Source organism: Crocodylus porosus, unplaced genomic scaffold (assembly GCF_001723895.1).
Source record: "Crocodylus porosus isolate Cpor-Errol unplaced genomic scaffold, CroPor_comp1, whole genome shotgun sequence".
Taxonomy (NCBI): domain Eukaryota; kingdom Metazoa; phylum Chordata; order Crocodylia; family Crocodylidae; genus Crocodylus; species Crocodylus porosus.
Genome location: NW_017728943.1, coordinates 45,004,978 through 45,025,013, shown reverse-complemented (window position 1 = coordinate 45,025,013; position 20,036 = coordinate 45,004,978). Strand labels below are relative to the sequence as shown.

Genomic DNA, 20,036 nt, shown 5'->3' with positions numbered 1-20,036 from the left:
TTTTTTGTGATTTTTTTTTATTGGACCAACTGTATGGCTGTGAGAGAGGTTAGAAATAGGGTGGCCATTGGTCCTGTTTTATATCAGACTGTCCTGTTTTTATTTAAGCTGTTGTCCTGCCTGTCTCTAAATAAGGAGCAGACTGCAAAAAGTCCTGGTTTTCACTTAATTGGTAGAAATACATGTCAACCAAAAGACAAGCTTTTCTCATGTCTGAGGAAGTCTGATATAATTCTAAGCAAGAGCAGGTTGTGCCCAAATCCTTGTTGTCTAACCTCTCTCCCAACTGTACAGTTGGTCCAATAAAAGATACCAGAAAAAAAAACCTTGGCTGTTTTCATGGGAAGATCCAAAATCACAGTGATGGGGGTGCTGCCATGCCTACTTTAGCTATATGGCACATGCACAGTGAAGAGAGGTCTTAGTTCTTTGTGCATGCGCCACACAGCCAAAGGGGGAGAGGCCACAATCCCTGTGATCCTGGATGCCAGTGAACTCTCAGAACTCACTGGCATGTCAGCCTGGAGTCTTCATGGAACCCCTGCTTTCAGCTCTGCAGCTTGCTACTGTCTGGTCTTCCCTTCCTTTTCCCCCATCATCCCCAAATTCAACAGCAGGGGAAAAGAGGGTCTGAGCAGCAGCAGTGCACAGCTCCCAAGGTTCTGTGAAAGTAGGGGCTGAGTTGTCACTACTTATGCTGCTCCTCATCTTTCTCCTGCTACAGAATACAAGAAAGGGTGAAGGAGAGAGGGGAATAGCAAAGAGCAGCAGGCTCTGGAGCTGAAAGCAAGGACTTCGGGCAGAGTCTGTGCTGTAAGCTCATGAAATTCACAGCACATACAGAGCTTCACATTGCTGACACTTCAGTGAGTGATGCACAGCCAAAGGAACTACATTGCTGCATGTCTCACTGCCACATCCCTGGCTGTTTTAGTAATGCACAATTCCTTTAGATGGCCTCTGAGGCCATCTACATGATAAACTTGCCATGTTCCAGAACACTATCCTCAAGAACACTGGGCAGGCTGGAATTAGGATACCTATATCCACGTAGCATCACAGGCAGTTTAATTGGTACCATCACTCAGTGGCAGCTGGCTCACTTGAGGTGCAGACAGAAGTGTAGCTCCTGGGTCCAACTCGTGGCGATTCAGAAATCACCATGAGTTAGACTGACCCTCCCAATCCAACAGAAGTTAGCTGTTATATTGGGAGGGTGGAGGATCAGTTCCAATTTGGAGGTGATCCAGGGAGACAGGCTGTGTCTATCCCTGGCTCCGTTCCCCCACCTCCACTGCTGTCTCTGAATGGGCAGGAGGAGAAGGCAGGGGAGGGAGGTTGTTCTGGGGCTTTATCAGCCGTGTTCGAGTGGGGGGAGAGGTAGATTGGAGCCCTCCCCTAAGGTGAGGGGCTCCAATCCACTGCCTGCCCACTTCAGAAGGGCTGAGAAAACCCCAGAAGGGACCTCCCTCCCCTGTCTTCTCCCCTTCCCTTACGGAGACATAAGCTTGGGCTGGGCTCTGCTGTAGCCAGAGCAGACAGAAATTACTGCAGTCACTCCACAAAGGAGCAGCTTCATTTGAGCCCTCATACAATGAGGGTTAATTTGTTATGCAATTAGAGGGCTCTGCAGCTGTGCTCTTCTGTCTGGGCATGGCTTCAGCTTTTAAGGGACGATCACGCAACAAATACCATTTCTGTCTGTACCTTTGAAGCACTACACGGAAATGGCAAGACTGCTTCTGATTCAGGAAGCAGCCTGCTTAACATGATTGAGCAGCTTGTTTTAGAACACAATAAATGTACCCTGTAAACATGGCCAAAAAGAAGCAAAAAAATTCTGCTGGAAAAAAGCAACAAAAATATCAAAAGACCCTAGAATCTTTGATTAAATCATAGAAAGTAGGGCTTGAAGGACCTCAGGAGGTATTCTAGACTAATCCCTTGCTCAAGGCAGGATCATCGCTGTCTATACCATTCCAGATAGGTGTTTGTCTAACATGGTCCTAGAAACTTCTGAAGATAGAGATTCTACAGCCTCTCTAGGAAATCTTTTCCAATGTTTAACCTTCCTACTGAGATGATACTTCCTAATATACAACCTAAATTTCCTATGCTGCCATTTAAGCACTCCCTTGTCTAGTCCCTTGCAGTCACAGACAACAGTCTATACTCATCCTCTTTAAAACTATCCTTCAGGTATTTGAGGGATTATCAAAACTTTTCTCAGTCTTCTCGTTTTCAGACTAAATACTCCCAGTTCTTCCATTCTTTTCTTACAGGTCATGTTTCTAATAATTTTTTGTTGCTCTCTGCTGGATTCTTTCTAAACTGAAGTGGAAGGATGAACCAATACTATCAATTAGGCGTTTAAACCATAAATAAATATTATGCTATTTTTTTTTAGTTTAAAAAAAAAAACTTTAATTTTTTTTCACATATAACTCAATTCCTTTAGCTATGTTTTATGTAAAGAAAAGTTAGAGAAATAGGTTATTCCTGTACCATATAAAAATATAGAAGGCGGGTTTCTTTAATTTGCATCTATATTAACCCAACTGTAGTTGTCACAGTGTTGAACAGCAGTTTTCTAATTATTGGTACCCACATGTACTGTCTTTGTTCAACGTGGAAAAGATCCTTGCTTTCCATATTCTGCTCCAGTAACGTCCTATTCTGTAGCATTAGTGTCTGAATTTGATCCAGCAGGTGTCTGTTTTCTTCTTCCAGGTTTCCTTTAAGCTGGCTAAGCAACTGTTAAAATATATAAAACAGCACTTAAGTATAAAACTGAGCACACCATCTAATTTTCTGGAGTTATCTAGAAAACATTATCAGAATTTACAAAAAATTTAGTGAGTCAGACACAACAGACAGAAAAACAAAAATCACTTGATCAATGCATGCCATGATAAAAAAAGTTCAATTGATACATTAGGTAGATGGGCTAGTTAATTTAACTACCATATCCATTTTAACAGAGAAGAAAATGTAACAGTGGAAATATAGGCTATTTCTGCACCAGTTTTCTGACTATTGCCTATGGAGCATATAATACAGTACAAACACATGAACAGTTTTCCTTCATTTTTATTTAAGTTAAGCTTATTACATCATTGCACCAAAACACTGGAGCCAAGGAAAAGTAAGTTACTTCTAGGGAGACTGAAGAAACTTTAAAGTTGTCTCTGTAAGTAAGGAATGCTGAAATTCCTTCTTTCTGCATAGTCTCTTTAAGAAGAAGAAACAAAACAAAACAAAAAACCACCACTCAGTTGGAACTGGTATCCCTTCCCAGGTATACAACTTGCTAGATCAATTATAGTGAGGATGAAGAAATTTTGGGGTTCTAGGATAATGTTCAGTTTCTATTGGAGCTGCTTCTAAAGAACCCCTCCAGCACCTGAGCCTTGCTGCACAACACACTGGTCTTCAGTCTGAGCAGCTCTGGTTTCCGACCCTGCTTTTGACTTGTTACTGGAGTTCGGCTTTGGATTCTCCCTGCAGACCTGACTCCTGGGCTCCTGACCCTGGCTTGGCTTACTCTTAGACTCTGCCCTGTGGATTACCCTTCAGAGGCTTCTGATTTCTGGCTCTTGACCCTGGCTTAGCATTTGGTCCCCAACTTGTGGCTTCCAAGCCCTACCCCTGCAACTCACCAGTTCCACTCCTGGCTCTACCCACTAGACTGGCTGGCATGGTAGACAGTGACAATTCTTTCATTTTCCTACAGCATGTTTTCCAGTCTTCCCTAATGATGTTAAAAAGAGAAATACAGGGAACAGCAAGTTTTGTTTCTGTTTTGACTGGAAAGGTTAGCTTCCATGCCTCCTTTCTCTGGGAGGTGGTCATTTCCTTCCTCCTCATGGTATCAACAAGTCTGGGGCCAAGAAACTTTTCCTGAATGTCTATTTTGTAGTTCTGCTCTTGAAACTGAGAGTTTCCATTTCCTGGGAAAATGCTTCAATGCACAGAGAAGGTGAAGACTTTTGAGGTTCTTTCTGGTTTTTGCCTTGTGTTTTCTGACCTTTTTATCTTTTTCAATTTATTTTCTGATTTTAAGTAACAAATTTCCATTGCTATCAGATAATCTTTTTTCTTATTTAGAACCATTTGCAACTAAGCTCACAATGCAGTGTGGGGGATGAGAAACAGCTTGATTACCACCTTCAGGTATGGAATTGGGTAATACTGGAGGCTAAATTCCTAGCGAGTGCCCATACTTTTCTTTTGTGAATGAGCATCACCTAAATGGGCTAGACTCCTAGCCAGAGACTCAACTGATGATGTATGCATCTGAGACAGAACCTCAGAGCTTTCTCTTTTTTGAAATGGACCAGAGAAGTGTTAGATGATTTTTTTGGAATAAATACTAAATAATTTCTGTTTGGCAAGGAGGGTCCTGTATGCTCAATCCCTTTCTTTGTAGATTTTCTGGAGGAAACTTATTTGGTGTACAGCAAGTGACATGCTCCCAAACTGCCCCCAGGAATTTGATCCTCTGCAGTCAGAATAAGGATCTATATACTTTAAAAAAGTACAAACAGTTTTCCAGTTCTTGAATTACGCTAGGTTGTAAACATTCATAGCAACCATTTTTCAGAGGCATATAATTTTGTCAGATAAGGGTGGATTTTAACAGGGGATATCAAATAGTTCATCCTTGCCACTAAAATGATGACCTTTCTGACAAATTTCCAAGTGTGTATTCCAAAGCAAAGATGGCGTAAAGCAGCTCACAAAACAGCTGTAAGAATTTACATAATGGGAATAACAAAGCATTTTAGCTGATCTTAGTTTAAGAAACAGCTGATGCATTTTGATTGAGATTTTCCAAAAAAATCTGAGAATGAGACAACAGCCTGGCCTGGAAAATCAGAAGCAAAGAAGTTCAAAATTTGACAAGATTTGAGAGTATAAAAATGAGATTAAGTGCTGGACAGTTGTGACTATAGGTCAAAGTATCAGCAGAACCCAAGATATAAAACTGCACCATTCAAACAACAATACCAAACAGCAACATCATAAAACAGTTGGGTTCATTATTATTCTCTGACAATGTCTGCCTGCTATGCAGATATATTAGTAAAATAAAAAGGCACGTACATTGCATAAAATTATCTGAATTTAAAATGCTACCGTAACCAAAGTATCATCAGAAGACAGTAAACCTCTTAATTACCTCACACTGATTATTCAGTTTTGTAGATGTAATATCCAGTTGTTGGTACTGTTCTTTCAGTTTAGAAAATTCAGCTTCTAGCCTTGTTTGTTCTAATTTGGAATTGTTCAACAAGCTTTTCAAATTCTTATGGTCAGTCTGAAGAATTTCATTGTCTCTCAGAAGTTGACTGTATGTGTGACTGAGTCTGTAATTAAAAGAGGCACAGAAGAGCATATATAGATGAAGTAATATGCATTTATTACCACAATCTTCTTTAAAGCTTATAGCTTCCATAATTCCATGTTATTTTTAAGACTGCTGATGAACATTTTTTGGGAAATTAGTATATATATTAATTCATAGACTCTTATGACCAGTCAGTTTAAAACAAAATATTCTAACCTTTGAAAATTCAGTTTTCATTGAGAAATGGGAATTATTATTTCTCAGAAATAATATACTTTAAATTATGGGCAGTCTTCTTTTTTTCTTTTTACAAATAAATATCTTTCGTATATTAGCTTTCTTAAAAATTCCTGGGAAAAAAACCAAGTGCTGCTAGAAGTTTCTATAGTTAAAATAAGAAAACTATTTTTTTTATATAGAGTATGTTTAGGATCCAATTCTTTTATTTATTAAGATAAAAGAGAACCAAAACAAAATAGTCTGTAAAGAAATCAGCTAGACCAAGAAATTTGTGAACCATGACATATGGCTGTCATGAGTTTAATGGGTTCATGGGGCATCTTGTCTGGTTTTTTGAAGTTGTTTTACTGATATGCCATATGTAGTCTCTACAGATATACAGTATGAAGCTGTGTTCAGCCTTATTCTTATATCTGTAAGAATTGTGGTATTTGATATAAACGTAATTTTGATACAACTTTATATTGAATGTTTATAAGAAGGTTTTTAGTGGGGCAGTGATTAACTCAAGTGTTTCTCCTCTATTGATACTTGGAAGAGGCAACAGCTGAGAATTAGCATCTGACAGGAATGTGTTTACTCAGGAATAGCCCCTTCATTGTGGAGACAATGAACACTTTATATTTTAAAAAGAGAAACTTTAACATAACTAGAACCTAGGAATAGAAAAAGCATTTCCCACTTGGGGATGATCATGTGAGAGACAGTATATCTGATTAATATTCTTCATGTCTGAAAGGATACACATTCTTCTGCTCATTAGATCAGGAAAAAACTTTTAAGTCTAATAAACACCTCTCTTAGGAGGAAGCAAGAAGTTATATGTGTAGTGTGTGCTCCCCAAAATTCCAATGGATGACGTTGTAAATGGCCAGATAAGAAGCTATGTGTAAGTCCTGTCTTGAAAGCAGGGGGTGGGGTCTCTAATCTTCCTGGATACAAAGAAGTGTTGGTTGTAGCTGTGTTGGTCTCTACGGACATAGGCAGACAAGGTTCTTTGGGTAAATGTGATATCTTTTATTAGACCAATTAAACAGTTTTCCAACTGCTGAGTTGGTCTAATAAAAAATAACACATTTACCTAAAGAACCTTGTTTGCCTGGGTACAAGGAAGGCTGCTGGCACTCAGTAAAGGAAGCTGACAGGAGATGTAGGGGCTGTTTTCTAACTTGTTGATTTGAGTAGGAAATGCATTTCTGGATTTAAGTTGCAGGGTAAGAACAGGTTATTGGTTTGACTTTCTTCATCCATTTATTCTTATGTCTTGTCTGTATGTGGTTACTGATTTCTTATGGTTGATCTTTTTTTAATAATAAATCTTTTCTAACCCACTTGGTCAGTGATAACTGTGATTTCAGAGCATTTGACCATATCAGCAAGCCTTTTCTAAGGAATTATATTTTCTGATCATATGACTGGACATGGGTATGATTCTTACAGCTGACAACATTCCCTCTGGTAACAGCTGGCAACAACTGGGTGAGACTGGTAAGACTGAGATGACATAAGGACAAGGAGTTAGCCTCTGGCACATCTCAGCTGTTTCTCAGCGGTCAAGCAGCAGACAGCAGGAAGAGTTTGGGGCAGAAGGCAACTCTAAAGGTGTGAGAGCACCCCAGGAATCTTAGAAGCACATGTACCGACATCCAGGGTCAGGGTGCATGCACAATGGCATCAAGTTTTTTAGTCATCTAATGACCCACGTTTTTGTAAAAAATAAAAAATAAAAATAAAAATAATAAAATAAATGGTGACTAAAGATAAGCTTCTATATTATATTTAGACTTTCACCTGACTTTGTCAACAATCATAAGCACCCAGAAGCCTCCTATAAGCAAACATACTGGGGATCTAATATTGTGTCTAAAGTGTGACATACAACAAATGGTTCTGCTCACCCAGTCTTGGGTACTGACTTCAAAGTACACTACATTTGTTTAAACAATAGACACAATATTCCTGTGAAAATGTAGGTGTTTTATTTTATATATATATTATTTAAACATTGATAACATCAGAATTTTGCCATACCTATCATTTTCATCACGAAGTGTTTTGTATTCTGCTGCTACCTTTTCATGTTTTTCATTTTGCTGCAACATTTTCTCTTGTTCTATCTTGAGCACTTTTTCCAGTTCTTCTAATTGCACTTTTTGTTTCAGCAACTGATTGTACCTGCAAACAAGGTTAACATAAAGGCTTTGTTTACATCTCCTAGAATTAATATGATTAAGAATTCAAATGTCATGGTCTTTTTTTACTCCCAAGATACAAGATCTATTTTAATTATTGCAATTATACAAACGAGTTTTCACATTATTAAGAACAACAGATTTTGAACTTCACACGAGGCATTAACAAACCAGATTACCTATCTTCTAGGTCTTTATGTTCCACCTCAAGATTTTTGTGTGCAGACTTGAGGCTTCCATGTTTGGCAATTAGAGATTCATATTCAGAAGCCTGACGTTCATGAAGGTGTTCCAGTTTTTCATGATCTTTAACAAGTGAATCATACAGTGATTTCAGATCCTCCCGTTCCTTGAGAATGGATTCATTTTCATTTTCTAAAGCAGACTGCTGGATCAACAATTGTGCATTCTGATTCATAAGAGATGTACTTTGAGAATTAAGGGTAGAATTTTCAACCTGTAGTTATAAACAGTAGATATGGGTAGAAGAATAAAGTTCATTTTAATTTATTATTGCTGATGATGAAAGTGTGGAAGAGTATATTGCTGAAGGCTCCAAATGACCTTCTTGGTCTTCTAGTTTATTACTCCTAATGAAGGACTGCAAGCTAATTATTTTCTTGGTGCATTTCATAAAATCATAGAAAATTAGGGTTGGAAGGGAATTCAGGAGGTCATCTAGTCCAACTCCCGAGTAAAATTTAATTTACTTGTAAATATTTCTGTGACCTCACAAATGTTATTTTCCTAATTATTCCATTACCTAACAGCTTTCAAAGGGACTAGATTTTGCTAATAATAAATTTAAATGGAACATTTTATTTAAAACTTTACAATCTGGTCTACATCTTCAGGGCCACAATTAAAGAAAGCACTTATGTATACGCTTACATTACATTAGTCTCCATTGAGAAAAATACTATAGCATATGGGTAACTTGAAAGTTCTACTTATATGCTTTCCAGAAGAGATGCCTTCCCTTCTTTGAGCATTGAGATTGACAACTCTGTTTCCAAAATGTTTTAGATGACAGTGGTTATCCCTCCTTAAATCACTAAATATATTTTTACCGTACGGGCTGGATCTTTGACATTCTTACTAAAAGAAAGGAATTTTTTCAAGTAGACACAAGTACCATATTTGCTTGCATACATGTCCCTGAATATAATACACACCCTGATTCTGGAAGGCAGGATGAAGGGGGAAAAAAAGGCTACTCCAAAGTTATGGTTGCATAGAGCGAAAACAGAGCCTTATCTTCAGCTGACTTGCCCTCAATTTCCTGCTTAATTAAAGCTAAAACTCTAGCTGTTGCTAAAGACTGGTGTACACGGGTGGCTCTATAATGAGTCTTCAAGGCTGTGATATAGAAGAAAGACCAGAAGCTGCTGGCAGTCAGCAAAGTTGCTCTAAGAAAGGTTAGCCTGATTAGTGGAATGTCAAGATCCTTAAAAAAAGGAGAGATGGACTGTTAACACCTCTGGAGTGACAAACAACAAGCCTCTAAGTCAAATGATTTCCTTAGCTGCCTGAATAGTAATGCAACAGCTCCTGCACTGTGTAATCAGGACTCCAACCAGGGTGCTTGTATCACAGTCAGAAAATCAGATTCCCTACTTAATACATGCACACTAATTGGGGGGAAGGGTGATTTTTGAGGAAAAAGGTGTGCATTGTATGCAAGAAAACATGATATTTTTCCTACCTTTTACTAAATTAATGTCCACATATTCATCATAATAGGACTGCAATCAATACAGCCTATTCTAGGGGGTAATTGGAAATAAAATTAAACAACAGTATCTGAGTGCATAGTTTCTGCAGAGGTTCCTCAATAAAAGTGTCCTCCTGCCAAATATCCATCAGCTTATGATGGGGTGTCTACATTGCAAAGCTTGCTGAAAGAGTGTACTTAGTGGAGACATTTCAGATCTTCTCACAGAGAAACACATTTCTGTCTATGCTTGAAGTCACTACTACAACATCATTACTCTTAGCAACGGACCCTGAGGTTAGACACAGGTATAAGATTCCTTAGACTGTAGGGTTCTGAAATGCTTGACCTAATGTTTGGACTTCCTAAACAGCTTAAAACAGTCAGTCTATCCTTTGAAGTTCTGACAAATATCCAGACTGGAAAAGAGCTCCTCCTTCAGACCTGAAGGGTTGGGGCAGATCCACAGGAGGACTACTTCTTGAAATATATGTAAGATGGAAATTAATTTAGGGATGATGCTGAAGTGATTCTAAGGATCATTTTGTCCAAACAACGCAGAGTGAGATTCAATTAAGAAGACTCCTACATCTAAGACATATCATATTTAGCTGAATCCAAGATGACAATGAATTTAAGACAACATGGAAAACTTATACATTCTAATATTATAAAAGCCTTAGTTAGCCTATCTGTCCATAACACTTTATTTGCACTCTGATTGGCTGATTGAAACTACTTGGAGCCGGTGGCACTGCAGCGTGGAGCAAGCCCAGACCCCAAGCCCAGTGTGGGAGGGGGAAGCAGGCCCAGGATGGCTGCGGCAGTGGGGAAGGGAGGAGTGGGCCTATGTGCACTCCTGCCCTCCCCCGCTGCTGCAGGGGGGGAACAGGGGAGTGGCCCTGGAAGGGAGGGAGCAGGCCCAGACCCACCATGGGGGGGAGGAGGAGCGGGCCCAAGGGTGGGGGTGAAAAGCCGGCCCACTGCGGCATTGGTGGGGGGAGCAGCGGGCCCAGTCTGATGCAGCAGCGATGGGGGGAGGGGAGGAGCAGGCCTCCTCCCCCTGGGGCCCAGGCCCACTCCTCCCCTCCAACCCCCCCGCCCCAGGTCAGCCCTGAGCCCGCTCCTATCCCCCCACCACCACTGTGTTCACCAGGGCCTGCTGCTCCACCCCCCAGCCGGCACATCAAGCCGACTTCTTCCCACTTTCCTCCCCCACACCCCCTTGTGTTGGGCCTGAGCCCACTCCTCCCTTCCCCCCGTTGCCATGGTAGGGAAGTGGGGAGCACGCCAAGACCCTAAGTGGCAGGAGGGAAGTGGGGAGCGAGCCTGGACTGGAGGGTGGACACGGGACTCCGTCCCTGACTGCCACCCCCTCTACCGGCAGTTGGCTAGTTTATTATAATTTTCCATGTATAGAACCTAATTATTGGGAGGGTCATCTTAAATTTGTTCCTCCCTGTGGTGGAGCACCTTCGGGGTGCTCACCACGTGGCAGGGGCTGCAGTAGGCTGGGGCAGAGCAAGCAAGGAAGGCAGCCAAGTGAAGCCCCTGGATGTCATTTTTAAGGGGGAAGGTGTGTGGCGGAGCACCTTTGGGGTGCTCGCCACTTGAGGGCTGTCACAGGCTCTGAGTGCAGCCTGCTTTGGAGGAGCACCAGGGAAACCTCCCCCAGGTACTATTTTAAGGGGGAAGGTGTGTGGCAGGGCACTGTGGGTGCCTGCCACTTTAAGACTGGAGCCAAGCAGCCAGCAGGTGCTTGATTGGGGTGGCCATTTTAAATCTCTGGCCGCCCATACAAACAGATCAGTTCCCTGCTAGCAGGCAGGCAGCAACGTTGCCTGGCTGTAAGGCTGGTTGAAGCATCCTGGAGGTAAGGGCAGGAGCTGTAGGGGATGGCTAGGAGGCTCCTGGTCCTGGGCATGACCTAAAACTGCACCCTGCCAAGAGTGGGTGGCCTGGTGGGGCTCTGTGGTGCAGAAGCCCCCAGGAAATGCCAGGACAGTGATCACCCTGGTGAAAGGCGGGTATTAATCCTAGCCCTCACCTTTGGGTGGGTCTGGTCACATTGGAGGTAGTAGGGCCACGCATGGCTGCAGACACCTGAGCTCTGCACGGTGAAAGACCCTGAGAAGTAAGGTAGCAGAGGCCAGGCACAGCTGCAGACACTTGCGCCCTGTGGGGTGCAAGACCCTGAGGAAAGGTAGTTGGGGCCAGGCACAGCCCTACCTGAGCCCATTGGGGAGGAAAACCTTGTGGCCCAAGTGAGGGGGCAGAGAGGAGGAACCCCTGTGAAGGGGGAGAAAACCTGAGGGCTAAGAGCCCACTATGGAGGGGGGGAGAGAAAGAGAGATGACATGCTGCTCCAAGAGGGGAGTGAGAGTCCCTGTGAGACCCTGGAACACCAGGTGTGAGTTACCCCAGCTCCCACAACTGGGTGCGTTAACTCCTAGTAGGCCTGGAAGGCAGACCCAGGAGCAAGGGTGGGGCTAGAAGCTCAGAGGCCTGATGTAGAGGCCTAGTCAACAAAGGCACCAGGACCTGAATGGTCAAAAGGGCCAGGGGCCCACCGCAAGGGACACACAGAGCTGAGGGCCTGGGGTTCTGACTGGCCTTGGAGGCAAGGCCAGGGCCTGTGTGGCCACAGTCTGGGGGGGACCATGCCCAGGAGAGGAAATAGTTTCAGGGAGCTAGGCAGCTGCAAATGAGGGCAGGGTAGGCCACCTGGTTGGAGGGATCTTGGAGTCCTGATAGGAGGATTGTGGGGCCGGTAAGATTAACACCTGGATGCCATCTGCGAGGCTTGGACTGCAGTGGAGGGGAGGACTGGAGCCACAGATAGCGCCCCCTGGCATCGGGGCAAGAATGGACAGCGTCCTGCCTTAATTAACATTGTGATTAATTAAGAACAAGGCATGGCATGAGAGTCAGGTGGGTGGTGTACCCAAAAGAAAGTGGGGAAACCAGCATTGCTGCTAGTCAGGGAGCCCTACTTTGTCACACTCCCCTACTGCTGCAGCAGGAAAAGTGGCAAGTAGCAAGCAATGGGAGGCAGGTAGTAGGGGAAGCAGTGGAAAGCAGTAGGTAGAGAGCAGTGAGGTAAAACAGGTATGGGAGGGGTTAAGCAGCTTGCTCTTTGCCTCCTGTTCTCCCTACCAGCCAACACTTGCAACAGCAGGGGCAGCAGAACTTAGCAACTGGACCAGGCTGGGGCTATGCACCCTGCCCCCGGCTAGAGTGGGGATGGAGCCTGCTAGCACTGCAGCAAGAATAAGGCGGGGAGGGCAGAGGGGGAAGTAGGGGAAGAGGCAGGAGGGGGCCCCCAACACTGCAGGAGGGCAGGCAGCAGCTCAGGTCAGGGCTGGAAATAAAGTAGTTGCCTGCCCCCCAACTACTCATACTCAATTCCAAGGCCAAGGGCTTCCCTGCCATGTTAAATGGGGAAAAAGCTTTGTCTTGGAATTGAGTAAATATGGTATGTAGTTTCAGATGATGAAACAGCCACAAAGTCAATTCTGGGCCTGTCTACCCTAGAGCATGAGCATGTTCTAGGAACATGAGCTGGAGCATGTCATGCCCCTTCCCCCAGCTTGTGTGGAAGTGCTAGAAGTTCACCAGTGAGACTTCTCCAATTTCATGCTCCATACTTCTTCTTCAGCTCTCTAGGGTAGGTAGGGTGTCCCTGTCCTTTCCAAGACCAGCTACTGATAAATTCACTGTTGTCCAAGAAATACCACCTCCTTCACAGATTCTGAAAGACTCTGCCTTTTGCTTCTAAGAAGGCCACATCAAAAACAACCTTCAGCTGGCACTAGTTACTTTGTATGAGCATGGCTGCCTATTTTATAAGCAGCCTTTTCAGTGCCCAGGAAGCTCTTTGCAGGACAGATGCCTTCCTGTCTAGCCCTATGTTTCTGGCTCCTGGTTCCAACTTATGTACTGCTGGTTCCTGACCCCCCCTTGCTCTTAGCTGCTGGCTCCTGACCCTTGCTTCTGGCACTTGCCCTTATCTGCTCTTGATCCCATGCCTCATGACTAATGTCAAACCTCACTGCCCACATACCCATTGCTATCTGAGTCCAGGGTGGTCAACCCAAGACAAATTTTTTTTTTTTGTTTTTTTAAACTGGTAAGTTGCAAACTTTTTAGTGCCAATGAAAAAATTTTATTGGCACATGTTTTTACTAGCACCTGTTTTGTATAATGGAAATGTAACCATTCTGCTAGACTTGAGACAAAGTTCAGGTTTGATTTTTAAGGGTTTAACACCAATCATAGTAAAAAAGTTTAGTTGCCAGTAAAAAGTCTGACTAACAATAACAATTAACTACCTGTGACCCAGCAGTGTTATAGGCAGGCAAAAGGAAACAGCAACAGCAGCAGCATGTAACAGGAGGGAGAGAGAGGACTAAGAAGGCCTGAGAATGCTCATGCTCAGACACCAGGAGATGCTGCTCTAGACTGTCTGTCCTTCAATGCTTGCCTCCAGATTGTCTCATGGGGGTCTTCATATCAAGCTCTGGATGCTTACTACTTTTTAATTTTTATTTTTTTTATGGATGGCTACTTTCTCTCTGAACAAAATACTGAATAGGTCATTCAAGAAGGGATACATATATATGAATTTCTATAGTAAGGTCATTATTTATACCAGAGCTTTCCAACTTCTGTGCAGTCAGGGGCTGCAGAGCTCCTGAGCAGCCTGACAAGGCCACATTCTCCCCGCCCCTACTCCCTCCAGCATGCACTCCCTGGGCTCCATGGGCTGCCTTGCAAGAAGGAAGCAGAAGCTAGAGAAAGCCCCAAGATGCCAGCACCAGTAATAGGAGAGCAATGGGGAAAGCAACACCTAGGCTGCTGGGAACCTAGGAGCTGCAAGCTGTGGGCCATGAGCTGGACAGCCCTGATTTATTCTATTACTAAATGCCTTCTCTGAATATACCAAAACCAGGTAGGATAAACATGTACATTAGAGTTCTGTTTTGTTCACAGCTTCGACAACTATAATGAAGAGAAATGATCACTAATCAGGTTTCAGTGTGTCATATATAAACTGCATTTGGAACAGAACTGTATCCTCCTCCTTAGTATATGTAACCAACCCCCCCTTCCTCATTTCTTGACTGTCAGGAGTTGTTCATCCATTCCTCTAGATGTCCTTTAACTTCTAAATTCTGTTCGTGCTTGATCACATATACCATTTTGTTTACCAGTTCTCGTTAAATGGAAGATATTATACTATTTAACACTCCTTAATTTTCAGAGCCCTAGAAAGCAGATGCAACTGCAGGATAATTTAATATACTGAAAAAAAACTGCATATTTAAATAGGTAAGTAGAGAGGGAGGGCTGGCATTTAGAATTAATCCTTGATTTTCTCAAAGGTCAAAGTTATGCATGTGAATATTAACTCTATTTCCGTAACTGGATTATCCTGATAAAATCTCATCTCATTAATTTCCAATCTCTTTTGCAAGCTCTCTTTCAATGCATTCACACTTTCTTTTTTTTTAGTATTACGTGCAATTTTAGATTTTATTAATTCTAACTCGCATATAAAAATATTAAACATATAATATGTTAAAATATAAAATAATATGAATGACTTAAATATGGGTTAGACAAGACACTTGGCTGAGAATGTTTAATCAGGGATGCTCCTGCCCTGATCAGGGGGATGGATTAGATGACCATGCGAGGTCCCTTCCAGCCCTACTTTCCTATGATCCTATGGTTCTATAAATAGTATACTGGTTCTTGGGTGCACTTTTAACACCTTTCCACTACATGAAAAGATAAGGTAAAATAGAATGTTGGAGACTGAGGGTGGAATCTTCCCTTTGTGCATCTAAATGATAGTTTCCTGGCCATCGACCTGGCTGTTATTGACTTTTGCTTTCACTGTGAATGCATCAGCTTGCAGATATATACTGAGCATGAACAGACTGCATTGGCCAGGCTTGTACACAGTTATGTTCATGTAGCCCATAGCCCACATATGTGCTTATCTGAGACTGTCCTGGAAAAATGATGAGGGAAAGTGACAGCAATCCTGAGCTGCTGCCCCTTGCATTTAATCATCAATTAATGAAGGACAGTTTAATAGGGAAGTTTTCTTCCTCACTGGGAGTCCAGACTAGAAGCCAGACTATCCTTTCTACACCAGCAGCTATCACACTAAGCCACACACCACCTAGCTTGCTTGTTCCTTTGGGCTCTCTTGACTGTCCTCAGAGAACCAGTCTCAAAACAAGCATGAGTAGAGGCTAATCCCTGACCTGTGGTGTGGCAATTAGAATACTGTGCTGGAAAATCAGAGATGTAGGTTCAACATCCCCCTGAGTAAGGCAGGTAGAGAGGGGTCTTAAACCTAGATCTCCTGCTTCCTGAGTAAGTTCCCTAATTACTTCGCTATTGGAGCTAAAACATGAAAGGATTCTTTTCTAGAATCCAATATCTACTACTCATGAGTTTCTGACCAGCTATATTTTTTTTGACTGAGATGCAAAGAGGCATCTAGAATGGGCGTGCACACATAGTTATGCACCAAAAACACCACAGGTAAAAATATGTGACTTAGAAAAAAGAAGGAAACAGATTCCATCCTGAATGACAAAGTACATTTATCTCCTGAGCATAAATTGCAAAGCTTTGATTTATTACTTTGATTGCCATTGTACCTACTACTGCTGTACAGCTAAAAAAAAGTCACTTGGCAGAAAGAAGAGTCCTGAAATCTCTCTTTAAACACATGGCGGGGGAAAGTAAAATAAAAAACATAACCTGAAGCTTGGCATTTTGAGTTTGCAGGGTAGTATTTTGCTCCTGTAAAGAAACAGTCTGTCTCTGAAGTGCCAGAATCTGAGCTTGTAGATTATTGTTCTGTGTCTCAAGTTGCTTTAGTTGAGTTTTCAGTGCTTGTTTCTCTGCCTGCAGAGTAGCATTCTTTTAAAAAAAAAAAAAAAAAAAAAAAAGGCACTGAAAATGAGTCTCATGCACCAGCAATTTACACATTGCATTATTCTACTATGGTAATATCTGCTTTAAATACAACCAGGCTGCATTTAAGAGTTTCCCTTTAAATCACAAAAGAGGAAATTGTTCAGGTATCTGAACAATGTGGAAATGTTACCTGAAAATTTTCCTCTCCATTTTGGAGGGTAATGAAGACTGTTTGGGAGATTTGGGAATAAGCAGAAAAATTATATTTACATGCACACAAAGGGATCAGATAAGGATGCCAGTGGGAAAGGGGAAGAGATGCACACTCTTTCCTGCGTGGCACTCTCATGTGTATGCACTAGTAGAAAGGATATATGTGGAGATGGAAAGGAACAAGCAGGGGAGAGGAAAAGAGTGTGTACTTCTGCACATTGAGATGGTAGGTAGGAAGCAAAGACAGTGTGTTTATGTCCACATACTGAAGACAGAGCTATGCAAGAACAATAACAGTTTCCAGTGTTTCATAAATAGCTGGAAGCTTTCACCAATCCTCTTCAAAAGGTCTAACTGATCAGATGTCATTGAGCCCTACCTAATAAAACATGTGAAATTTCTAGGCTAGGCATTTCTTAAAAAATGAAATGCTACAAAAACTGAACCTGTTCACCCTTCATCTCTAAATTCCAAAGGTGAAATTCTGGTCCCCTTAAATCCAATTAAAGTTCAGACAGTATCTTCAGGGAGAAAGGATTTAATCTCTAATCTCTGAAACAATTTGTCCAATACTTCTCAAAATTTTCTTTAAAATGTTCCTATTCCAAGAACTAGAATTGCAAAAATTCAAGAACAAAAGACTTTTTTTTTCTGGGAGATTTAGAGATATGAATGAATTCTCAGAATAGAAAGTAACTCTAACCTTACTCTGGACCAGCGTTTCAGTCACGTCCAGGTGTGCCACAGCAGTTTGGGCTCCCCCTGCCTGGCTGAAGCCCCACCCCCACCTGCTGTTGCTGTGGACACAGACAGACGGGGAGTGTGGCTCCAGCCCAAAATACTGGCTGGCTGGCCACCCCCACCCCGCATCTGGTATGCCATGGTGCTTTTTCATTTAGCTAAGTGTGCCGTGGGACGAAAAAGGTTGGGAAACGCTGCTCTGGAGAACACTTTTCAAAGCACATACAAAAAGACACAACTCTTAACAATCAATATAGATCAATTTGGATGCTTTCAGAATTCAATCTGTGTATGGATACAGGGATTCAAGACAGATTAATAGAAACTGAGAGAAGTGGAACAAATTTGTAAATCAGCCTATAACACACAAAGCAAGTATAGTAAATTATTACTATAGGACAAGATGGAATTTTAAAAAGCTAGATTTGGAAGATTTTCAAAAGGTGAATGAAAGAAGAAGGTGGCAGGCCTTTGATGTGGAGGGGGGCGGGAGGGGAAGAGAGAGAGGGGTGGCAGCAAGCCCCACCTGACAACACAGCCCATGTGAAGCTGCAGGCAGTAGCAGCAGGTGAGGGGCTTTCCCAGCATGCTCCAGCTGCTAGCACACTGGGATGGAGGGAAGAGTAGGTATGGGTACTAGTCCCCCTCCCCCTCGCACCTCCCTCCTGCCTTCCTGGTCTTGAGGCACCCCACTACTTCCCTTCCTTGCCCCACACTAAACATTAACTGGTAATGCATTATCAGTATAAATATACTTGTTGTTTAAACATTTAACCTTTCATATCCCTAGGTCCCATCTATGAAATTTTTGGTACTCTTTTTCTTTTTTAATTTTGGCCATGAGTTTTCTTTGCGTCTCATCACTGCAGAATCCAAGTGTCTCAGAAACCTTAATGAATTCATATCTGCTAGGCTCCCCAATTAGACAATAATTTGAAGTTCTTAGGAATCTTCTCTCTCATGTTTATGGAACACCTAACATAAAACAAGTGAACATTAAAACAACTTACATTCCTTTCTACTTCAATTAATCTATCTTTAACTTTCAATAGTTCTCTGGTAGTTTCTTGATTTTCCTTTTCCCATTTATTGACAGACTGACTTTCTTCACCAGTCCTTGGGGGAGAATTCTGTACCATTCTTTCCTCCTCCTGTCTTTGTTTGAGGGCTTCATAGTTTTTTTTCACCTAAAATCATTCAAGACAATTTTTAAAAAGAAAATAAATAATTAAAAACAAGCATCTTCTCAATTACATAACCATCGTAGCTTGAACAAAATGGAAAACTGCACGAATATTTTAGTATTTATATTTTACGACATAATTTGATCATTTAATTTTGTGTTTGCCTATGTATACGTATTGGAGTGAGGGGGAGGTATATGCAAAATAGATATATAGGATAGATACTGACACTGAGCCATGATGAGCACTTCTTAAAACTTTTGAAATTGACGTTTCCAGCAAAGCAGAAATAACTGCACCCCTGACTATTATGTATTTGATACATTCTCTTTATTTACATTCTACTGTACCTTCAACTTTAGAAGAGGATGATTAGCCACATTATTCTCAAGTCAAGCAGAAGGAAGGTCAGGGTGACAATTTAAGAGGCTAACTGGCTCAGAAAGGCATGCACTTTTGTAGGCAACAATATACTTAATCAGATGCATCTGATGGAGTAGGTTGTTACCTACAACAATCTAGAAGGGTACATTTCATATTTGGCTATCCCATTCTAAATGTTTGTAAGTTGCATCATAAAATTCTGTGTTTCTTCGGAAACGGGGATCTTTTTTCAAATCAAGACCCAAGTTCAGTCAAATTATTCTTTTCACGCACCATCATTGAGGAAATATTCGCTGGCCTGTGATATATAACATTATCTACAATCTGTCAATCTTCTCACTTATTTTAGATTTTATCTAGAGGTGCACTGATGTATTGGATCAGCACCAATATAAGGAAAAATCGACAGTATCGGCAATCGCCTTTTTTTGGCTGCTGTGGCTGATAATATGGCCAATACCCCGTACGTGCACGCAGCTACGGAGCAGCATGCAGGCAGCCAGGAGCACAGAACTGCAGCATCGTTGGCCATGTCTAGGGGGTGCATGCAGGTGTACATGCACCCCTTGAGCTTGACGGTGCATCCCCAGGAAAAAGCAACACCAACACTGCTGGTGGCGCCTGCAGGCATTTGCCACTCACCACACCCCCAACCCCTCACCATTGACGGGATTTGTGGGCAGCTCCTGATTGCCACTAGCCGCTGCTTACAGCATCTGTGGGTGGTCGCTGACAGCTGGTTGGCACTTGCTTGCTCCCCGCCACCCCCACAGTGCCATGGCAACCTGCAGAAGCTCACTGCCACCACGCTCCCCCTGCTGACAATGCTGCTGCTGCCGCCGCCTGTGGGAGTTCACTGTGCCCCCCAAAGCCTCTGGAGACGCACAACATTCATGCACAGCATGGAGAGCAGCCAGAAACAGCTGGTAAGTCTCTTGTGGGGGAGGGGAAAGGGAATGGGGGGGGCAGATCTAGGCCCTCATGGTGAGGGAGGGAGTGGGGGTGGGGCTGGGGCAGGCATTGCACAGCTGGGGCAGGGTAGGGCGTTGGATGGAGCCATGGCTTGTCTGGGGGGG

The 20,036-nt window shown here is 42.6% G+C and overlaps 1 protein-coding gene across 9 annotated transcripts in view; it reads right to left on the bottom strand.

The window, feature by feature from the left end:
- CCDC88A (coiled-coil domain containing 88A) overlaps positions 1–20,036 on the bottom strand; it is a 192,637-nt gene that overhangs the window by 28,060 nt on the left and 144,541 nt on the right. For all 9 annotated transcript variants that reach the window (XM_019549268.1, XM_019549270.1, XM_019549272.1 and 6 more), the window contains exons 18-23: positions 18,403–18,579; positions 16,280–16,441; positions 7,962–8,239; positions 7,622–7,765; positions 5,183–5,369; positions 2,609–2,754 (exon numbers count right to left, since the gene is read on the bottom strand). In XM_019549268.1, the coding sequence (XP_019404813.1) occupies positions 2,609–2,754; positions 5,183–5,369; positions 7,622–7,765; positions 7,962–8,239; positions 16,280–16,441; positions 18,403–18,579 (1,094 nt within the window). The remainder of the gene's footprint in view (positions 1–2,608; positions 2,755–5,182; positions 5,370–7,621; positions 7,766–7,961; positions 8,240–16,279; positions 16,442–18,402; positions 18,580–20,036) is intronic.